Consider the following 23801-nt stretch of genomic DNA (forward strand, 5'->3'; position numbering starts at 1 on the left):
GAATTTCTTGAATCGGACCACGTACTTGATCTGTTTGGACTTAGAAGCTGACTGCTGCCTCACTCCATCTCAGCGCCATCTCTGTTCTTCGCACCATTGCTGAACAATTATTGTATTGTAAATATGACCTGAGCTTGATTATTGACCTGTTTTTAGTAGAGACATTTCATGCATTATTAAGGTCAGTATTATTTCAGATGTGTTCTTAGTGAGTTATTCCAGCCTCCAGGGGCTGGCATACATGCAGCTGTATCTCCATCTAGTGGCAAGTAGGAGTAAGAACAGAAACATGTTTGTGAAAAACCTTTAAAAAATAGAAAAAAAGAAATAAGAAAAAAAAAGCAGGCCAGTGTCTTCTGTGCCAGATGCGTTTAACATAGGGAGCCTTTGGTTACTCTGAAAAATAAAAAGCTTTATATTTCTGAGACACTTTTAGTTTCCATATTGATGGGATTTACATTTCTAGGTAGATTACTTGTAAAAAAGATATTTGAGGATTTAAGAATTGTCATGTTTTCACTCTTCCATCTTCAGGGAACCAGACCTTCTGTGTTCAGATATATGCAAATGTTTGGAACCCCTGGAGTATGGTTTTTGACAAGCTGAATTCAGACACCTAAAACTTTCGCATAGGCCCCAACTAGGTTCTGTGTTTTTGTTTTTAAACTCACAAAATAATGAGCATAGTTTATTAGCATCTGAATAAAGAGTGTGTGTTTTATCGTACTCTGTGTCTCTTTGACATAAATCTGGATCGAGTCAGTGGCATTTGCCAAAATTCCACATCTGACTCCGTTGTGTCACAGACTCTCTTCACACACGCATGTTAAACTCCTCTCCTTCTGCTGAGGGCCTTGTATATGCCAGCATGCAGCCACAAAAACGTCCATGCCAAGATGCTTGCATTCATTGTGATTTAAAAGCTGGTGAACTAAACATTGACCTCCATCTGACTTGAATGTGTATTGAATGCTTTTACATCATTACGTCTCGCTCTTCTGGCGGATTGAGACATAATGCTACTCGGCTTTTACATCATAGTAGCATTATGTCTCAATCTGCTAGAGGAGCAAGAGGAGCTTTTCTGTTATTCTTCTTGCTTTTCTTTGTTGTTTTTTTTCTTGTATTTTTTTGTTTGATGTTTTCTTTCCTGCTTCCTCCTTTACTGTAATGAGCCTATCCGCCCAGATTAACAGCCGATAGTTGTGCTGACTCAACACTCCTGCGGCTTGATTACAAGCCACTCTCTAGAGTCGTGTGTGTGTGTGTGTCAAATGAGCTTGATGTACATAAAGTAGTGCAGACTGTCCTGTGAAATGTCAAATAAGGCACTCGTATGTAGTATCTTGAGCTGGTCAAACGGGGAATTTGAGGTGAAATGAATGCGAGAAGGAGGCTTAGAGCTGTTGTAGGTGGAGCTTGCTGTGAAGTGGCACCATATGCAGGTTCTAGCAAGTGAAAGGGCTTCATTCATAAATGCACACACACATAAAGTTAAATCTGCAAGCCTTGAGTCTTACTTCTCCATATTTTTGGTTTCATTTCTTCAAATTAAGATGATTGATTTTCCAGCTTGTCCTCATGCACGTCGTCTTTAGAAACATTGTCTAACATGCTAAGCCTTTGAAACTGCTGTACTATGTGACCTGTAATCAGAATCAGCCGCACATTAGATAGCCCAAGCGCAACGTCCGTGGCTCTCAGCAGATCAATAAAAACACAATGGCCAGGGAATAGGAGAGAAAAGAGAAAAACCACGCGGTAGCTAACGCCTGCGAGGGAGAACCTATGGGTTTGTGAGGAGGAAGTGGCTCTTTACTGAAGAGAGCGGAAGAAACGTAAAGAAAATGAAGAAGGCAGAGTTTTCCCAGCGTCACACAGACAGAAGTCAGCCTGTGTAGCCATCAAGGAAGTGGCTGGATAGCGTTTGTTGTGAGGGGAGGGGCGGATGTAGAGGGAGGGCAGACCTCATCGACCGTGGTGGATCAGCGGCTTGCACACGCACACACACACACACACACATGCACACACAAGCACCAGGAAGCCCAGCAGAGGAAGGGGGTGGGGTGTGTAGGCGGGGTCCTCTCCCTTTCTCACTCTAAGTCCAGACGACTTGCTCCGAAGGGAAAACCCTGCTGTGTCCAAGCAGGCCCTAAAGAAGGGAATTGGAAACAGAAACAGGACGTAAGGTGATTAAAAAAGACAGGAATTCAAAGAGAGAACCATGGAGGAAGAAGAGGAGGAGGTGCTGTGCTACTTGGACAGGGTGCTGAAGGAGGAAGAGGAGGTGTTTGAATACGGAGATGGGGAGCTGGATCCCATCACTTTGACACATAGACAGTTTAAGGTGAGGCAGGGGCTGGACACCTGGATGCGGGAAACACACACACACACAGACATAGAGGCACACATGCACACTTGATCTTTGCTAACACCCTGAACAGCCTTGAACGCCGGTCTATTGATAGAAAAATGTAAAGTCAAAATGAGAGTCTCTGTGTGATGTGGCGTCACTGAGTGCTGCTCACTACGCTCGTGAGCCATCTGCGCTGCGCGAGTGTGTGTTTGTGTGTGACAACCACGGGTATCTCAGCGTGGCCCGATGAGGCAGTTGAGCGCATGTCTCTTCTGTCTGTCGGCTTGTGAATGCAGCTGATTTCTGGCTCTCAAGTTAACTTCTGTGTTCGTGTGGTTGCAGGAGCCTGAACTCCTGCAGATTAATTGACGAAAAGCAGCACTGCCTTACACTACTCCGTGGCACTTTCACTATCGGCTCTATATATTATACGAGAGCATGCAGTGTCTAATGTTAAGTACACTCGTAGGAGCAGGTTGCTGTGGAAAGGAAAACAACCTTTCACCCCTCATGTATTTCTCATCTTGCACTCTTCACACAGCAGCTCTTTGTACAGCAGTTGGAAAATATTCCTCTCTTCCTGTTTTTTTTTTCCCCTCTCTGTCTTTCTATGACACATTTGTCACTAAAATAGCCAGCTGACCACATCTCAAACAATTAGTTGTTTAATCAGAAGTGAGGGCACCTGCCAGGCTCTGGCATCATGTCTGAGGAGCATGAAAAAGTTTCCTCTTATTTTAGTTTACTCTTATTTTATATCACTGGAAAACCATTTTTTGAGAGTTACAGTGTCCTCGTCATGTTGAGAAGAGTAATTGGTTGCTCAGAGTTCTTGGATATTTGAGATCTTTCAGTTTCAGAAGTGTGACTCATTTCTTATGTTGAGCTCTACTTTATATTGAGACAGTTAATCATAAACGCTCAAGTCTTCTGTAATGTTTTGTGGGTGCAGATAATTCGCTGGAAATCTTAACTAAGAAATGGTTTGAACCTTGTCCCATCCTGAAAACTTACCACAGTTTGTGGGAGTGAAAAAGGAATGATGGAAACTGGCTGGCACATTGTTCATGGGACTTTAGAAAACTGCCAGAGGGAGCTCGGGAATCAGCGCTGTCATATTTACACAGTTTCAGCAGTTGATTTTACAGAGACTGTAAACATTTGATCAAGAATTATGTATGCGTACTATAATTGTACTGCAAATATCGCACCTTGTTGTATAGTGTTCCTTTATCTTGAAGGATAACATCCGTGTCAGAGGATGGAGGGCGGTCATGACTGGGTTAACACAATGAGCTCATGACGTCTTCCTTGTCTTATCAGGCAGTGCTGGTGTCCTGATATCATTGTAAGGATCTTGCTGTGTTAATAATTAATCATCCTCTCTGCAATCATTGCTGCTCTTTGACCATCATTTAAGGCACATATGCAGGACTAATGTGTCACTTTGTGCATTTTGCTGCTGCTTGGCTCAGTATGTCGACATGTTTCTGCCACGAGAGCAAGCAAAGAATGAATAACGCCCTGAACAGGTGTCCTGGTGCCTTCTGAGTAAAAGTTGCTGATATATTACTGCATTTAATTTTTTACTGGGGATTGCTTTGATAGGCTGCACATATATACATTATTTAACTGTCAGGATTCATACATTTGTAAAGCTCCTTCAACAAAAATTACAGAAAACATTTACAGAACAGTGCAAATCATATCACATGCAATGCATAAAGTAATTACAATAGGAGGATGTGTAAAGTAACATATTTACTAACTTACATTGGGTTCAGTGTTGTATGTGAGGATTTAAATTAAATCTCTCTTGTAAGAAAGTAAATTCAATGAAACATTTTTATTAGATATCGTATGCATTATATAAAAAGGGATAGATATAAGTGCATTGGATAGGGCAAGTGTAAACATGTAAAAAAGAAAAGTTTTAAATACAAGGACATGATAAAAAAAAACATTTCAATGTTGCCAAGTCTTAAGATTACAGAATATTAAATGATAAACATCACATCTTATTTATTTAAATCATCTGCAAGTGTGAACGCCTCTGTAAAAGTACCGTAGAAGTTTGTTCACTTTGCTCGTCTGGAGCATTCATACTGTATGTATTTACACAACACTAAGGTGGGGAGACATCAGGAGTGATCTCAAAGAAGTGATAGTGCTTATTTTATTTTATTTTTTTTATATTTTTTTGTAATTATTGTGTGGAAGGGTTTCCAAACACAAGAGTGCATGTTCTGCAGTGAAGAGATCATTTCACAAGAGGAAAACATCCAAGACAGCTGACATTATTTAACATGTTAAATGTTAATGTGAAGAACAAGGTGACCCTGCATGTCCCGTTTGGAAGGTTTACCAGGAGAAAGCCATGGCAATATTGATTTAGGTGGTAAAGTTGCATCTGGACAAACTACACGAGTCCTGGAACAAAGTTCTGTTAACAGATGAGACCAAAGTTGAGATTTCTTTGCCTTAATGCTCACCACCATGTTTGGTGAAAGCCAGATGCATCACATCAATACATACATTTTGCATGCAATAGTGATTTAAAATATGTCATTATGAGAAGCTTGTGGACGGTTGTGCTTTTGTTTAAGAGGAAAACTGGCTTTTTACTTCATTCACACCACCGAAGTACATGTATGTGATGGTTATTTATATAGAAGTTTTAAAGAAAATGAAGTGCTTGCCTATACAGACAACTACCAAAAATACAAGAAAAAAAGGTAATTTCTTTGACTGCATAAATATGAATTAAGGACTAAACCAGTGCCTTTTGTATTAATCGAGAAAAATAACTGTCACTTTAAGTATATATCTTTTTTCTTTTTCAATTCTGGTGATATAATGTATTATTTCCCACAGATTCTAGATGTTAACTAGAATTGACGTTTCCTGTTTTGCTCTTGCTCTATGTTTTCTGAACAGAATGATAGTGGTGACTTAATCAGATAATGTCCAAATACTGTACAATAGCTGCCAGGAAGCAGTTGGAATAACTTTCACACAGTCTATTTAGATGTTTTTTGATTAGTGAACATTCCTAATGGTAGAAGTGTCTCACATTTCAATACATTCTGAATGTGTGTGTTCTACCTGATGTGGTAACTGCAGTGACATCATTCAGGAAATGAGCTTGTGTCATGGAAGTATTTTGTGGTTAAAAAATTAAATTAACTCTGGATATAAATATCTAGATTTCCAGGGAGAATGATCCCTGAGGTGAACGTGTATTTTGATTGCTCATAATGTAAATAAACATGCATAACACATTATCACAGTCAGCACTTTTTTTTCTCTCTTTTTTCTTGCAGGGAAACATTGAGAAAGGACTGGAGATGAAGAAACTGGTGCTGTCTGGTTTCCTGGCCAGCGAGGAGATCTACATTAACCAACTGGAGGCACTGTTACTGGTGAGATGTACACAGATACACACAAAGAGGATCATGGCCTATGCCCGCATATACAGTAGCACTATTATTAGTCAGTGGTCTTACTGAGCGCAGGGGCACTGCTGCTCCAAACTCCTAAAACACTGTTTCCACGTGCTAAACAACTGCTCTATGTCGTGTTTCTACCCCGTAACCACATGCATGCTCTTTCAACAATAAACTATGTGGTTGTATTTGCATCAATGCACACTAATGAATTGTTTAGCCCCATGAATCCAGTTTCATATTAATAAATAAACTGAGGCTTCATGGAGTTGTCGTTTAACTTTAAAAAACATACTGAAGAGTTCTCAGTTGCTTTCATTTCAGTCGAGCTTGTTTGTGTCCTCCGTCATTGAAATAAGAAAACAATGTAATCATGCTGTTTTTAATCTCAGTTTATTTTCTTAATATTTGGCAGGTTTTTGCATCCTTTACACCAGTGGTTCCCAAACTTTCTGTGCCCAAGGCACACCAAAGGACAAATAAAAATTTCAAGGCACACCTATTGTGCAAAATAGCCTTATAACGCGTGTTATCACTAATATCATCTGTTTATCTGTTAAGTTTATTATTTACTAATGCCAAATAAGATATGACAAAGACAACTATTCTACTCATGAAATATTTATTAACAAAATACTTCACACAAATATTTAAACTTTATCAAATTGGGCTTCATCAAACACACCCATTTCAGGAGGATTTTTTAAAATAGTTTTTAGATAAAGAGTTTGCCTCTGTATTATGGAATGAGTGCATTCAAAGTAGTATATAGTAAATTAAAATAATTATTTTTGTCTAGTTGTATACTATATTGCAGTAGGTTATGGTTGTCACAAAATCCCACGGCACACTTGGACTTGCCTCAAGGCACACCAGTGTGCCGCGGCACACAGTTTGGGAACCACTGCTTTACACAATGACTCCTGTATGAGTATAAAGCCCGTCCAGCTCTGTTGCGGGGGTTCTGTATATGCTTGAATGGCTGAAATGGCTTTGAATGAGACGGGTACCAGATAAATAATTTAAGACTTCTAAAATAGGATGTGTTTTTTGACATGGTCATTTAAAAACAAAAAAAAAGAAGCTTTTCTTACAGTTCAATAACTTCACAGAAATACCTGTCCAGCGGGAGCTCTTACCTCACCTTTGCTTAGTTAAATCCAGGTTATGTCTTTAATTTTGGGAATGCGTGTTAACTATTTATTTTGGTTGAGCTGCCATTTAATATAACAACAACTGTTACTGTAGTAGGCTGAGGACTAATCACCATTCCTACAGTTGGCTGTAGTTTGTTCTTCTTCAATAATTAGTGGCTGTGATGTAGCCAATAACTCTGACAGATTAATTAGTGAGGTAGAGAAATGATTCATGAGGCAAATCATTCATCTTTAACACATTTGTGCAAACTGATGAGGATTCTTTTTTGGACAGCTTTGCCGTAATAAGCAGACCACGCAGGGGTGTCATCGGCACGTCTGCTGCTATTGTCGAGGTTTTCAAAAGCGAGCAGTCTTTTCTGGTGGCCCTGCAATCAGTGTGGGACTGACTCATTGTAAACGCAAGCCAACTGACGTGAAAGCCTTCATGCGTTTCGCTGTAATTCAGGCCCCCGTGCCCACCCACCGCGACCACTGCACACACCTCTGTGATTAAATGAGTTGGCGTTCAATCTGCATGCTCAGGAACATCACAATGAATAAGACATTCAGCCAACTGCATAGCAGAGACGTAAGATTACCTCCTAAAAAGACACTGACATTTTTTTCCTACAGCCAGTTACAGCCCAAATTGTCAGATTTACTGCCCCAAGTTATATTCAGATCTTGTTCTGAATTTCCATGGCCTAAACTCATTCTGTTGGTATTTATAAGCCTCGTGTGTATTATTTTCATGTCCAACTATTGTGTCTCTCACCTCGACAGCCCATGCGGCCCCTGAAAGCCACAGCCACGACATCCCAGCCCGTCTTGACCATCCAGCAGATAGAGACCATCTTTTACAAAATCCAGGACATCTTTGAGATCCACAAAGAGTTCTACGACGCCCTGTCACCCAGCATCCAGCAGTGGGACGAGAAGGTCACCGTGGGACATTTCTTCCAGAAGCTGGTAAGCCTGACGTTGTCACAATAATTACACTGTCTGGGTCTTTCTATCATTTTTTTTTTCTCTCCTCTTGTCGTCATTCACAGGGAACATGTAAATGGCTATTAAAAGTAGAATTACCAGGCCTCTTAATTGTTTATGAATCAGCCGTCTAAATTTGACAGCGTGTGTGTGGCGACTGTGTGTATTAGCGTGTGCTCGTAGCCAGACATCCCCTGGTCTGTTGCATATTTGCAGTTGATTACTTAAACTTAAACGGTTGCTTCCAGTAAATAATGTAACAGTATGGTTTTTATGAGTGTAAATGTATCTTTGTCTAGAGAGAGAACAAGCTCACGCTCTGTCCCTGCAAATACTGCTTTATGTGCATTTGCGTGGTTTTTTTTTGGCATGCTGTAAAAAGATCTGTTATAGATCTCGACTGAGAAGTCAGGAAATGCTTTTAAAGTAGGAAAGCAAATCAAAATAAGCAACTGATGTATGAGAGAAGGTTTGTGCAGTGTGAAATATGGAGATGGTCATCAGTGTAATTTAGTAACTTCATAGGATATTTTACAAAGCGGTGAACATTAGTGCTCCTGGAGTAAATGTACACAGTTAGTTTATGCTTATTAATTCTTGCTGAAAACAGGGAGGGACAATATTGTGGTTTACAATTTCCTTGACTGGAAAGTCTTCAGGCAAACAAATCCTCTGTTCAGAAAAGTGGACTGCTGTAAATTTCCTCCGCCAGACAGTAACAAGAGGGTTAGTCTCTTAAAACAGCCCTTCACAGCGAGGAGTGAGAGAAAGAGAGAGCATGTTTTTTCCCATTTTTTTTCCAGACTAGTGCCTCCCTTATTTGAGTGTCATTGTGCAGCCGCATTCATTAAATTAGTTTATGGTTTGATTTTTAAACGCTGATAAAACTGCTTTTCTGCTGTACAGTCTGTATCCGTCTGTTGTCTTTTTGAGACCATCCATCTTACAATAAGAGCTACATCTTCCTTTGAAAGCTTGAGGATTTACAGACCATGGCCAACAGATTAGATTAGATCATATTAGATACGCCATATTTCTTCTGATCGAATATAACCTAGTCAGACGTTCCGATCCTGTGACATTTAGGCCAAGACATCGATGTATAGTGTTTGACAGAGTGACAACAGAAATAGTTGCTCCAAATCAAATAAGATTTAAGAGTAATTGTTTAAAATGATCAAAAAAGGATCCACATTTTGATCGTCTCTTTCTCCTGTTATTATAGAAATAAGTCTACTTCTAGAAATTGTTAAAACTTTATTCGCTTATTCTCTTATGAGGAACGTCTTTTTATTGTATGACTCTCAAACTTCTTTTGTTTCTAGATGCAGTTGGATGTTTTAGTTCAGTTAACTCTGGGAGGGAGGCGAAGATCCATCATTTTTAAGACACAAAGCTCCCTAGTCGACTCAGTCATTTGAATCTGCTGCTGTAGATTCTGCAGTAGGAACAGAAACTGCAACTATTTTGGTGACCTTAGAAATTGTGGTTGTTGAGGTCACTAGCTAACACACAAGCACAAGAGCTGAGTTCTGTAGTCACAATAACGCTTCACCAGTCATATCACCACACAGTTTGGAGTCAAATTACAGCAGTAAAAGCAAATAATTTTTTTTTAAATTATACACACCTCACAGCTATTTTTAGGAATAATTTTGAGAGAAGAGTCAATTCATGCAAATAGGAATTGTGTGAATTAAATTAACAAACAGACGCTGCTGCATGAGCTGATGTTGAACAGCTGAACAAATGATTTAAACATCTTAAGATTTCAAGACTATTAACTTCCTCTCATCAACATTTTTCTCTGAGGATTGCAGGAGTTGCACCACCAAGTGTCATCTATTATTGTTGTCATCATGGCCCATCTGTGCTGTGTTCATGTGCGCACATGAGCATGTCGAGTGGTATTGAGTCAGAGTGGCAATGTGAGAGTGCAGATGGCAGTGTAATTAGCTGCTCCTACTCCTACTCCTCCTTGTCCCCAGCACGGAGACCACTGGAGCAACACAGAGTCCACCGTGTCGAATAAGTTTTCTCACCACTCTGAGGGCTGAGACTCAGCTGTAGCCTGAGACAACCAGGACCGTATTTCTCTGAGCAAATGTCCCAAAAATCAGATTGGGGTGAGATTATGAGGAAAAACGTTTATGGTTTTAACAGGGCTCCTAGCTTTTTTTTTTTTTTTTTTTGAAGATTCTGTCACATTTTTTAAGATTTTACCAATCTAAGACTTGTAACAGTCATGTGAAAAGAAAATACACCCCCTAGTAAAATTATAGTTTGACATATCAGGAAAAAATAAATACAATTTTCAGCAGCTATTCAAATGATTTAAGATTATAAAATGACCCCATGATTTAATAGTGTGTACTGTAGATCCCATTTAGCAGAAGTATATTGAAGTAATAATTTTAAAGTATGACATTGTCAGTCTCTCACATTGTTGCGGAAGTTTTTTGCCCAATCTTCTTTGGTTGACTTAATGACAACACAGTTCTCCGGTCCTGTGACTGTCAAGCAAACACACATTATCACACTTCTACTGCTGTGCTTGGTGGGTTTGGTCTGGTATGCTGTATTTGGTTTTCTCCTAATGTGGTGCTGTGCATTATTCCCAGACATGTGTAATCTGCTGTCCTCCTGTGTCCCAAAAAGAAAAAAAAAATGTTTGAAAATCTTGGAGCTCCATTCAGATCGTCTCCTTAACAATCTATTAGTTGGCACATCATTAACCAGGATGTTCTTTATTGTTTCTCTGCTTTTCAATTGACTTTCATGTTAGTTTCTGCATCAGATGTAGAAACTCTTGCTCACGTGTTTTATCAACATTGTCGCACCCCTCTGTGCTTGAAAAGGTGGCTCCTATGAAAAACAGGCGAGCTTTGTCATAGAAGTCTCCCCTGTGTGTAAATGAGCTTAACCACAGTTATCATCATGACTGTGGGAGCACTGAACGGCTGTGGAAATCTATGAAACTTGAAGTTTATAGACTCTCCCTGAAGGCCTGTTAAACGGGCCTAATTGATATGATAAAGGACACCAGGGCTGCATCCTCCAGTAACTGAAGGTCAGAAGTGTTGTTTGATACTAGGGCTGTTCGATTAATCGATTTTAAATCGTAATCGCGATTATGTAATTAGAACGATGTTAAAACGTGAAAATCGTAAAATCGATTTTTCCCTTTTTTTTTTTTTTTTTTTTTTTTTTTTTTTTTTTTTAAACCTTGTCTGCACATATATTAATGATTGATACCATATTAATGATTGATGGAAATACCTCTCAATACCTGCGACAAGTGCCCCATCGGAGAGGCTCTTTAGTGTAGGAGGGGGCGTTGTAACACGCCACCGGGCATCCCTCAAGCCAGATGCCGTAGACCGGCTTGTGTTCCTTGCAAAAAACTTGCAAATGTGAATAGCAAATGTAATCACTGACATTACACACCTCTACCTCCTTCATGGGTTGCATTATTATTTAGCATGCAAAGACCCAGTTTAGTTTAATTGGAAATATAACTTACTGTATGTTTGCAAGTGCTGATTTGCTGATTTTTTTTTTTTCAGAGATAAAACTTTATATTATATTTTTTTTTAACTTTTTTTCAACTTATTTTACAGAGTTTTGCACTTTATTCATTCATTTTTGGTTTAATAAGAGCAAAGTTTGCACTTAAAGCCCAATTGGGCAAATGTTCAATAAAAAAACAGCATATTTGAAATCATTTCTTTGCCTTTTGTCAATTCACAAAATAATCGTGATAAAAAAAATCGAGATTTTATTTTTGGGCAAAATCGAACAGCCCTATTTGATACATTTTTATTCTCTGGTGCCTGTCTTAGCTGATGAGCCATCATTTTCTGACAGTCGCTACAACAGTTACTTTGAGATTAATTTTTTTGTTTTATTTTGTTGTTTTTTTATCTTTAAAAAACCCTCTTAGCTTTAGACTACCCTCTGTCAAAGCTGTAGAATCGTATTGCTATATATGCTTTAATATCCTATAGAAAGCTTGGTCAGCTGATGTTGATCACAGCATCTTGATAGACAGGCTGCCCAAGATGGTGGATGTTTGAGTGAATGCCCTGGACTGATTTATTTCCTACCTCACTGACGGGAGCTTTTCTGTGTCCATAAAATACTTTGTATATGGCATATGGGGATATGTTCTTGGACCCATTTTGTTTACTTTGGACATGATACCTCTTGAATACTTGCAATATTTCCTACCATCTTTACACTGATTATATCCTCCTTCTCTTCTCTTTCCGTACTAATGATCCCTACAATCTCACTGTTAGATAATTGTTTAACTGCCATTAAGTCCTGGTTAGAAGCAAACTTCCTCCAGTTAAATTCAGGAAAAATGGAAACTACTGTAGTCAACATTTGAAGTGGACCAAAACATTTAATCAAAGAAAAGAATCTCGATTGATTGATTGATTGATTGATACTTTCTTAATCCCAAGGGAAATTAAAGTGGATCATGTTCAAAATTCTGGAATAATATGTAAGTGTGTTTTTGATCAGCTTCAAATGTTGACTACTGCATTATTTTTGCTCCTCACACCTCTATCCCAGTGATAAAACGTTGGTTTTGGGCTGTTTTTGCAAAATGTAGGCTGCTTAACCTCGAGGTCCTTCTGGACAGTATTCTGTTCATGTTCAGCATCTGAATCAATCAGCTTTCTTCCATCTCAGAAACAATGCAAGGTTAAGATGTGTTAAGGCAGTAATGGAATTGATTTTTCATGCTTTTACTTCTTCACGACTGGTCTACCCTGTTTCTCTTTATTCTGAACAAGACATTTCTAAATCGATTGTAGTCTGTTTAAAATGCAGCTGCACGCCTTTTGTTCAACTCCAGGGAGACAAACCATATTACTCAGATTTTAAAACTTCCAGTCAGTCTTAGAATCAATTTTGAAATTCTTGTTTAAACTATCAAAGCTTTCACTGTTTCAGCACCTTGCCGTCGGTCTCTGAGGTCTTCTGAGCAGATGTTGCTCATAATAGGCTAGGGGCTCCTAGACTTTATACTTTATTAAAAATAAGAAAGCTCCATTGTTTTTCTTTTGTTATCCCTGTTGTTTGGTTTTAATTGCTTTCATTTACTCATTTTTGTTCATTGTAAAGGCTTTGTCACTGCTGTCTGTGAAAGGTGCTCTACACTTTCACTTTCACATGTTTTTATTCCTGAGAGAAGAAACAAGTTGTACTTGTGCAGTCCTTCTCTAATTTTATCACCATGAACTTTTTACACTTTCTCAACGATAATATACGATAAATGTACGATAACAATAATAAGGGTGTGCTAAGTGTTTGTTTTTTCCCCAGCTGCTCCTCTACACTGATACTGTACATAAAATGATGCAACTTATTTTTCACGTGACAGTGGGTCTACGATAGCGTTAGGTGTTCAGATATGCCAGGCGTCGTGCCACGCTACAGGGATTTCTGTGCTGAGATCTTACTGGCTTGATTTTACTCTGTAGAAACTAGTTATATGACAATAATAAAGTTTTGAGTATTAAAACTCGATCTGAACAGTATATTTAAGACAAATGAAGATCTATGGTCTGTTGTGGAAAGAAGATGAAGCTGTATTCAATTGTGCAACTGATTTCCCTTCGCAAGTTTTAAAATATTTTATGCGTCTTACATTATACTACACATGTTTTTACAATGTTTTACTTTTACAACACTTAAATGTGCACAAATGGCTCAGCACCACAAAATTCAGCACTTGACACACCTCTGCTTGGTTTCTTAACAGAAATTCCTGATTTGTTGGTTTTCTTGTCTTTATATTCTCAAACTGATCTTAATATTATGAATTAGGCTTCAAAACAATGGGGTTCCCTCACAGGTGAATTCAAAATAGGCTGAATTATCCAGAGCTTTATTTAAAAGCAGTTGATCTGCTGTCCTTTTGAGGCGAAATTTGTTGCTAAAACTGCAGTGCTTCTCTCTCTTTTTCACTCCATCCCGTCATCAGTTTCAAACCAAGGCTGTTGATTTCCCACCTGCCAATTTAAACTGTGGGTCTTGCTTTTTGAGGTGGTGTACTTTTGCAGCAAAGCTCTCATACAGGTAATGGTGTCTAAACAACATGATTAACAGATATTTCACTCTGCACTGTTTGCACTTTTTTGGAAATGCAGTTATTACACTGAGCAGTTTTTCTTCTCTTCCAATTGACTTTGAGAAGAGGATATATGGATGGTGACTTGTTTGTCTGGACCTCTAGACTGTTTACATTTTTCTATACCCCCACATACTGTACTTTTCAGGTTTCTGCTTAAATAATTTATTTTCATGGTTTTTGGCAGAAGATCATAAAAACTATGATGTCATAATTTAAACAACACATTTGCAACATCTTTAAAATGTAACATATGGTTGGATCATTCTCTTGTGTCTCATTAACGAGCCCATCTTTCCTCGAGAAAATCTGAGGGGAAAGTTGAAGAAAAGGGAATGAGTTTAGGACTGGGAGTTAAAGAAAGTAAAAAGTCTTTCTCCTTCCCTTGAGTTACTTGAATCCAATCTCATTGCTTTAATAGGATGCAGTCAGCTCTTCAGCCAAAGCATCCAAGCATAGCTGCACCAGGATACATATTCATGTGCTGCTGGTCTGCAGCTTGTGCAACAATACACATACAAGGCTGCAGAAAGGGGCTGTTAATAAAAAGGGAAGAGGGAAGGAAAAGAGAGCGACTCTTTTTCAATCAGGAGTAATGCACACAGCCACTAGTGGTTTGGCATTAGGGGAATGGGGGCAAATTTGACTGTTTTCAACTCTCCACTCTAAGCAAAGCTCTGAAGAGAAGAGTGATTAATTCATTTGCCACAGCTGTTCATGAATATTAATGCAATTGTGCGGCTTTCAAAAGTATGGAAGCAGTAATTAAAGGTGAATCTTATGACGTGCCGACTCTTGGTTTACAGTTATGATATGCTTATTTGGGGCATAGTCGATCTGCGTGTAAGTAAAACAGTTTTCTCACAGAGTTTTTGGCATTCATTAAGCTTCTTGGGGGGGGCAATATTAAATGCAGCTATTTTGTGCCTAGTAATCTCACATCTCTCTCTCTCTCTCTTTGTGCTTCAGGCCAGCCAGCTGGGGGTGTACAAGGCCTTTGTGGACAACTATAAAGTGGCACTAGAGACGGCGGAGAAATGTAGCCAAGCGAACAGCCAGTTCCAAAAGATATCTGAGGTAAGGTTATGAAAAGAGGAACCAGGATGGTGGAAAATCTTTTAATATAGAGCATTCATTGAATCCTGGGCTCTTGGTTCTCTCGGTAATAGGAGATTTTGTTAAGTGTGTTGCATTTTAGCAAAAAAAAAAAACACCGAACTTCATGCAATAATAAAACAAACCAGGACAGTTGAGAAAAAAACAGTAAGATACAACACAGAAGCAAAGCAAGTTGAAACATCCTCTTTCCAACTGACGGCTGAGGTGTTTATGAGAGCCAGGGTTTTCTTTTGATGAACATTTGTTAACTGAGATATTTTTGTTTCAGTTTATTAGTGGCATTCAAACAGAAGGTCTACCATACACCAAAACGTGGTTATTATAGCATTATATGTTTATTTAGCATTTATAAATGATGTGAAGGAGTTTCCCAGTGTGCCAAAAATCATCCCCACTGCCAGTAAGGTGTCGTAGGCGTGAATTAACTGAACACCAGTTAGAGAGATCCAAGTGACAGCTCACATCAAACACAGTCATTCCCTGTATTATCAGTAGTTTTGTTCACAGGTGCACACAAGAGGATGTTTGATACGTAGGTTGTACCTGTAAGGAAATACTGAAGCAGTTCCTACTTGACGGTGATGGGAATTGCACCGGGAATTTCTGGAGGTGTATCCACCTGAATGCTTCATGTTTCATTCAGGCCCTTAGTTGAACAGAAATCATACTATAGTGCAAAGTGTCAAAACTAGGTAAAAATGATATCTGCTTGATGTTTTACATTGTGTCATTATTTGTTGACCACAGAACTAAGCCCGAATGCAGAACCAGCATGTAGAAAAACTACATACACGCTCACCGCCGTAGTAGGAACTATGACAGCAATTAGCAGCCAGCTACCTCCATGAAAGCAGAACTTTAGTCAGTTTGCTGGTCTGGGGCATTCATTCAGGTGTGTGTTAATGCAATGCCAAGGAGGAAAGAAATCATCATTGCTCACAGAGAAGTAATTCATGCCTATCTAACTAGGAAGGTTGTTAGATCATTTTCAAACAATTGAAAGTTAATAATTCTGCAGGATTATTCACATGCAGAAAACCTTTTACTGCAGGTGACAATCTTCCCGGTAGTGTATGACATAGTCATACACATAGTTCCTCAGTACGAGGTTAGATCGTGCAGTGTTGAGATGAGTTGCAAAAAAGTTTGACCAATTATAACAAGACTGTATAGGAACAAGCAACAAGCCTATTCTGGAAAAAGAAGATGGAAACTGGGTTTAGATTTTGCATAGTTGCATCCCAATAAACCACATATAAAAAAAATATACTTTGGACAAAAAAAAACAAAATGTCATTGTATCAATCATGAACTCCTCAGTAAAGCAAAGTATTCACAAGTCAAATGTGAGCCAGTCTGTCCTGTAGGTCAAGATTGGATAAAGCATGTAGAGAATGAGTCCAAAGACACCGGAAAATCTACAATTGCTGATAAAGTAATAAGGTATTATGATGCTCCAAAGACCTCAACCTGATGAAATCACTGCAGCTCGGTGTTAACGCACCTGTGCATATACTGTAGGAACGACTGCAAACCTCAGTTAACTGAAGCAACATTGGAAAGAAGAAGGGGGCAACATTACTCCACAGTGAGATACAGACAGCATTATGCCAAAGAGAGAGAGATTATAAATAATTACTTCTACACCGTTAGTTTACTTAGTTTTTTGCACAGCTGTAGCATTCCTAATTTAGTTTTTTTTTTCAAAATTACAAAAAATTTGCAGTGTCATATACTGTTTTTCATCCGAGGTTGTATTTACCCAGGAAGGACTGTTTTTTGGGGGGAATTTTTTTGTGAATTTTGGGTGACATCATGTTATCCTAAATCCTTATTACTAAAACTGGGTGCATTATCATTTCATTTAATCTGCTTCTTTCAGGATCTCAAAGTAAAGGGCCCTAAGGACTCTAAAGATTGCACCACAAAAATTTCAATGGAAGGTGAGTTTTTGCCAGAGTTTCGTCTGTGTGTGTGTGTCTGAATTTGTACACGTGTATGTGTGTGTGTGTGTGTGTGTGTAGCCTGTTTTAAGAATCCAGTCCTGTCTCATCTACTTGTGTATGCTGTGGATGGCTTTAGGAGGCAAACTGGTGGATGTGTGAACCTCTTCCCTCTCTCTCTCACGCACACACACTTGTTCTGTTACTCCCTCTGACTCTCTCTCTCCTGCTGTATCTATGCCTGGGAAAGGAAGGCAGTGAGCAGGAGAGACTAGTCAGAACAGAAGAGGGACATGGAGGTGCTTCTGGTCCTCAGACTGTGTTGTAACTGCACATACGGTAACGACTGCATGATATGATCCGCTTGACTGACTGTATGCCAGTGTTATTTTTCCGTTCTTTTCCGTTAGCCAGGATATCTGCATCTTTGATTTACGGGAGTTTGTTAGAATAGGTGGTTATCTATGAAGTACAGACACATATTGGTCGTCTTCTGGATTGATATTTGGATTTTCTTGCTTAAATTGTGCACAGAATGTTCTCCTCTTAAATGCTTCACAGCTTTTTGTCTTGTAACCCATATAATGAAATGATGAAAATGAGTTTCTTGTGGAGCATCGTTAAGTGGAGTTCACTGGTCTATTCTTCAAGCATCGTGTACATTTGTATGTTTAAAAGCAGGGCATGTTAAGTTGGTATAAAGATCGCTGGATGAAAGCTGCTTTTCACACAGTGGTTATCAACAATGGATCAAAGCGACGGACCGCTGTGCCCTTGTGTGAGCTTGTGAGTGTATTGAGGAGCTGTTATGTCTGTGCTCTGCTCACACATTTCAAACTTGTGCCCTTATTGGGGTTGTGTCAGAGTCTAGTAGTTCTCGAAGCTAAAGAGGGACATTTGGACGGTGAAAATGATGCTGTAATGGGCAAATCCAAAGGAATAAATGGAGTGGCTCTGTTGGGCTGAATTAGACTAAACGAGTGTTCAGGAGTGTCAATTATCAGCAGCATGTACCTGTGAAGTGTCTGATAATTTATGTATTGTAAATGAGGATTGCTCGATCAAGAAGGATTGTTTTAATTTGCAGCTTTTCTCATCTTTTCTGCTGATCTTCCACTTGATTGTTCAGAATGATGCAAAGTATTTTGCTATCTTTTTTGGGGTACATAGTCTAGTTGCCTACAATAAGAGGAAACCAGTTTCATCTTCCCTCAGCATTTAGGGTTTGACAGAAACCAAGGTAGTTGATATTTTCTTTTTAAACTGTCCTTCAATTACCTGTCGACGCATCAGAGGCGTTTCTTTTCCTGACATTCCCCTGCCATTCTGTTTGCTCTTCATAGTTTGTTATGCTGCATGCATTTTTCCACCCCTAACTCCCTTTATATTCTCATTTCTCAACCTAATACACCCCAAGTCAAATAAATGTAGGTATCTTTTAGGAGTATCTTTTTTTTTTTTTACACAATCACAGTATAATCTGCTTGTGAGTGACTTCCTAATAATAGGATGCACTTTGAATGCAGGCACTGAAAATCTGTTTTTACATCTAAATGGGGGCTATTTCACTATTTTAACTTTTTTTATTGTTTTAATTTTCTGTATGATATGTCATTATCCAGCCCCTTTCTCTTCTTTCATGATTCAACGCTGTTGTGTGCGTGTGTGTGTGCTGTCTTTTCAGAGGGTTAGCCTGCATGGTTATGATGGTTGTTTGCAGAGATGAACTCTCTCCATCAGCCAAGTTGTCAAGGTGACCTTGAGAACGAGGCCAATCAGCAGACCTCGCTGTGACAGGACATTGACTTCCAATAATCCTTCTTTCTCTTCTATCTCTGCATCATCTCACCCTCCCTCCTCCTGACTGAAGTCGTGTTCTCTGGCTCTGCTTATAAAATTCACATACATTTTGTATAGAAAGCATTATGGACCAGTATGACACAATATTATATAGGAAGCAATCAGGATGAGTCTCCCAGCACCTAATAATTCTTTCTGTTTCCCGTTTATCAGGCATAATTACAGGCTTATGTTAAGTATAAGGTAAAACAAAACATCAGTAGGCTGATAGGTTTGTCAGGTTCTCAATAGCAGTAAAAAATTATAAAGAATGCAATGGTCCCTTTTTGTGACTGCTTAACAATGGTTAAAAAAAAAAATCTTTTGAGATCTGCCCACTGGAAATATCCTGCAGTGTTGTAGTGAGGAGCTTGTTATTCTTTGAAGAGCCATGTCAGAAGGCACATCTTGCGGTTGTGGTTGTGCAGATGATGATACCAAACTTCAGAAAGGTCAGATTTTAGGTTTATTTACAGGATAACAAAACAACCTAGGCAACTGCTGAAACTACTAAAATCAGGCGAAGAACATGCGTTATGTAAGTCAGGAAGGATAGTGGTGAACCGTTATCTTTAAAAAAAAGTAATAATGTGGTTTGTGAGGGGAAAAAGGTTTGGAATAATCTTGTTTTGAAATCACGTAATCATTCAGTAAAGTCTTAAAGAGGAAAATCAACTAATGTTTCATAGTTGACCTAAGAACATTTACACACATGCATTGTGAAGAAGTTAAGGGTTTGCCTTTAATTTAACTAATTTTTCAGCGATGCTAATGGAAAAATAAGAAAGAATACTTTAATTTGATTGGGATTATAAAGATCGGACTGGACTGATTTAAATAGATAAAGTGGATGGGGTTTGATGAGTCCAGATGTGCCCCGGTCCAGAGTGATGGGGCATCGGGGTAAGAAGAGCAGTGGTTTTAGTGATGCGCTCATCAGATCTACCACTGTGCAAACCTATAGGGAGAGTATTATTGGATGCTTTGGCAGTGTTTTGTAGTATTCTAGCAGAAGCATGGACTTTCATGCTCCTAAGAGGATCAATCTGACTTCTGATCTCTGACCTTCTACTCAACTAATGGCATGTGCATCTGCCAGCAAAATGAGCGCTGTTCCCACCCGCCTTTGCCGTGCTTTGTGTGAGTTGCCCATTTCAGCATGCAAGGATTTTCATTGTAAAACTGTTAACATAATGATATGATCCTTTACTGTAGCTCAGATTATCAATGCACATAGTTAAAGAGCAACTGGAGGATCAACCAGAACACAATCAATACAACTAACAAACTGCTGCAGCATCTGCCCCTAAGACATCTGCTACTGTGCTGAAGGTCTACGAAAATGAGTTCCTGAAGCATCCGTTCTAATTTGAACACAAACTGAAATACACACCATCAGATATTCTGTGCCCTTGTAGTGAGTGTATGATCTGGAGGTAGCAGTGCTGGTTCACTGAGCCGCGACCATTGACAAAGACCGCGTCGATGATCAGAGGGTGAGACAAACTTCAAAGAGCCGCAGCAACGCCCTCCAGAAGATTGTGTTTTGTATTATTTAGTACCTACATGTGTATGGCTGTGCTTTGGTGTGCAGTCTTTACGGTGAGCCGGTTTGATTGTAATTAGTTGATGTAAGTGTGTTGTGTTCGAATTCTTTTGTGCTCTTTGTGGACGGAAGAAGAACGGGCATGAAAAAAATAGAAAAGTATGAGTAGATAAGTAAAGACAAGAGGTATAATGTGTCTGTGCTCATTTACAGTTAAAGGAGCCTTGTAGAATTGTCTAGACATGTGAATATAATATTAAAGCTGAAGTAGTTGAGCTTCTGTCAATTCCTCGGGTGGAGTGCTGTGTCGTTGACTGGATGCAGAAAGCAGCCAGACCTTCACTGCATACTGAATGCAATATCTTGTGTTTCACTTGGTCAGCCCCCCTCCCTCTCGTTTGAGGATAAGTTGCTAAAACTCTGCAATTCTCTGAATTATAAATGACAATTAGGTTGATCACAGAGTGGAACGGTGTCAGCTGTTCTGCAAACGTCTACGCCCACTTGGATAGTTTAGTTTTTCAATAGCAGTTCTTTACTTCCTTACTACAACAGTGTCCTACTTTTGCTCAACCATGTGAAATCAGTGGGAATATTAATTTGAACCTTTGAGAGGTTTTAGTTTTTATATTTTCCTTCTACATCTGCATGTGTTTGGACCTCTCCTTGTCGTTTTTATTTCATTTTCTCTCCATCTTCCATTTTCATCTGTGAGGGTCTCTCACTTAGAGCTGTCATGTATCCCAGATGCTGCAGCTGTTCACACTAACATGGTGTCAAAACCATCCCCAAGGAAACCAACCAAGTGTGGTGGTGCAGGCTTGAACTCTAGTTTAGATGTAAGAGGGAGAACGCGGGGGCACGTCAGTCCTATTGTATGTTACATAGATTCATGCATCTATTTGAGTTCTTAATGCTTGTGTCTGTGTTTTGGAGAGAGTCTCTCCAAATCAGATATCCAGGCAAGCTGTATTTTGTTTTGTAACAACCTCAATACGCACTGGTCTGGTGCTGGTTCAGAGCTGCTTTTATCAGATTCAGGAACAGACTAGAAAAGAACAATATATATGTTGCACAATGTTCTTTCTTTATCCCACTTGCAGACGAGTCAAGAGGCAGGATCAGCTGCACTGCTATTATAAGATCCCACGATATCGATCGTTGTCATTCAGCCGAGCATCAACTAAACACAAGTGTTTAAGTCTGCAGTGCAGTGTGAGCTGAGTGGGAGTGTTTATAATTTTTTGAGCTGTGGCATCATGACCTTGTGTGTGTGCGTGTGTGTGTTTTCACTTGTGTAGCAGGAACACTGACACAGAGCTTTCCTCTTCTCCACAGCACTCCTTTACAAGCCGATCGACCGTGTTACCAGAAGCACCCTGGTCCTTCATGTGAGTGAACGTCCACAAACTGATCTATGGATGCTGTGATCAGTTTTCTTGATGTATGGATCAAAAGTTGAAATTAACCAAATTAAAAGAGGTTGATGCAGAATTCTGTACATTTTAATTACACCCTCTTTCGAGTCCTAAGTTTGAGTCTGTATGACTCTGATTCAGACCAGGTCGTAAATGTAGGTAAATACAAAATGTAGAAGGATAGAAACATGACTTAATACACCGTGTCATTTTGTATTCAACAAGGACAAAGCAAAAATACAGAATCAATATCATTAATAATAACATACACTTCATGGCTCAGTAGCTTGCAGAATCACTTTTAGCCAGTGACTTAGATTGAAGCTTCTTTTTTTGTGCATATGAAAATGTCACTCGCATCATACTTAAGGAACTTTGTTCCACCTCTTCACAATATCACTTTTGTTGATGGTTTGTAAGGATTTAGTTATACACACATCTTTGAAGGTCCCACCACAGCATTTTACTTGCAAGCATTTTGACTTGGTCGCTGTAACACTTTGATTCTTCTCAGCCATCCTATTGTAAATAGGATGTAGATGTTGTGCTTGGGATTGTTGTCCTTCTCCTTGACCCGGTTAAGCTGAAGCTTTAGCTATCAGACTGGCGGTCTCACATTTGAGTTGGGAAGATTTTCTACACAGACAAGTTCCTGGTTGACTCAGTGACTGCAAGGTGCCCAGGTCTTGTGGCTCCAACACAGTTTCAAATCGTCACCCTGTGATTGGTTTTCACCAAAAGTGGGACTGTGTATTAAATCTACATCTAAATTTACATCTACACTTTGGTATTGTCTGATTAAGATATCTCAAGCGAGTGTTGTTGACTGTCAGTTGCATCAACATACATATTTGTTTGCTTGCACAGGACTTGCTGAAACACACTCCGAAGGACCACCCAGACTTCCCACTCCTGCAGGATGCTTTGCGAATTTCTCAAAACTTCCTCTCCTCCATCAATGAGGAGATCGACCCCCGCAGGACTGCCGTCACTACACCCAAGGGAGAGGTGGGTCTCATCTTTCACATGCAGCTACGGGGAGCTTGGATCCCATCTCTATATAAACAACAAACTAAACTTGTATTTGTAAGGCGAGCCTTGGTTACTGTGAGCTGTTGCTGAGGAAAAACACTCAAGCTCATTTGTCCTGAAAAAGATTGCTCAAATTGATGAACTTCTATTTGAATTTGGTTGTCGTCGACCTTCATTCGTAGGCCCGTCAGCTGGTGAAAGATGGGTTTCTGGTGGAGGTGTCTGAAAGCTCCAGGAAACTACGACACGTCTTCCTCTTCACCGACCTGCTGCTCTGTGCCAAGATGAAGAAAACAGCTGGCGGGTGAGTGCCACTTCAGCTTTGTCGTCTGACGCTTCAGAAAACTCTGGCCCATTCTTTTAAGATCTGTCTGCTTAAATGTGTCATTTATTCTCTGCCCACATGAGAGCGTCAAACACAAAAACAGACAGGATGACACTGGCACGTTACAAGGAAATCCTGTGTCTGATCCTGGCTCTGCAAAGCATAAAGAGTTTTAAATCCTCTATAGTAGTGGAAAAGAGTTGCAAGAACTTTGTCTATGATGTAAAGGAGAGAAAAAAGAAAAAAGAAATACACACATTTTCTAAGCTTTTTGCTCCAGAGCAATCTATTAGAGCTGGTTTGAAAGTAAAGAAAAGTGACAGGGGTAGAGTGTGTGTTTGTGTATGGTCCTACATCTAAGTGCTTGATTAACTACCACCTTCACAGGATTGCATGTGGCTTACCCTGTTAGCCTGATTGAATTTTCCTGAGGTCAACATTCATCTTTGTGGTTTTTTTTTGTCCTCCCCTGCATTACACGCTCCCACAGCATTGACCGTAACTGC

The 23801-nt window shown here is 39.4% G+C and overlaps 1 protein-coding gene across 2 annotated transcripts in view; it reads left to right on the forward strand.

The window, feature by feature from the left end:
- The window catches only part of LOC133459786 (active breakpoint cluster region-related protein-like), a 138560-nt gene that overhangs the window by 67221 nt on the left and 47538 nt on the right, over positions 1-23801 (forward strand). For both annotated transcript variants that reach the window (XM_061740071.1, XM_061740072.1), the window contains exons 3-9: positions 5680-5778; positions 7725-7910; positions 15043-15150; positions 17075-17135; positions 21859-21911; positions 22806-22946; positions 23153-23274. In XM_061740071.1, coding sequence (XP_061596055.1) covers positions 5680-5778; positions 7725-7910; positions 15043-15150; positions 17075-17135; positions 21859-21911; positions 22806-22946; positions 23153-23274 — 770 coding nt within the window. The remainder of the gene's footprint in view (positions 1-5679; positions 5779-7724; positions 7911-15042; positions 15151-17074; positions 17136-21858; positions 21912-22805; positions 22947-23152; positions 23275-23801) is intronic.

The sequence above is a fragment of the Cololabis saira genome, chromosome 14, assembly GCF_033807715.1.
Source record: "Cololabis saira isolate AMF1-May2022 chromosome 14, fColSai1.1, whole genome shotgun sequence".
NCBI classification, from domain to species: Eukaryota; Metazoa; Chordata; class Actinopteri; order Beloniformes; family Belonidae; genus Cololabis; species Cololabis saira.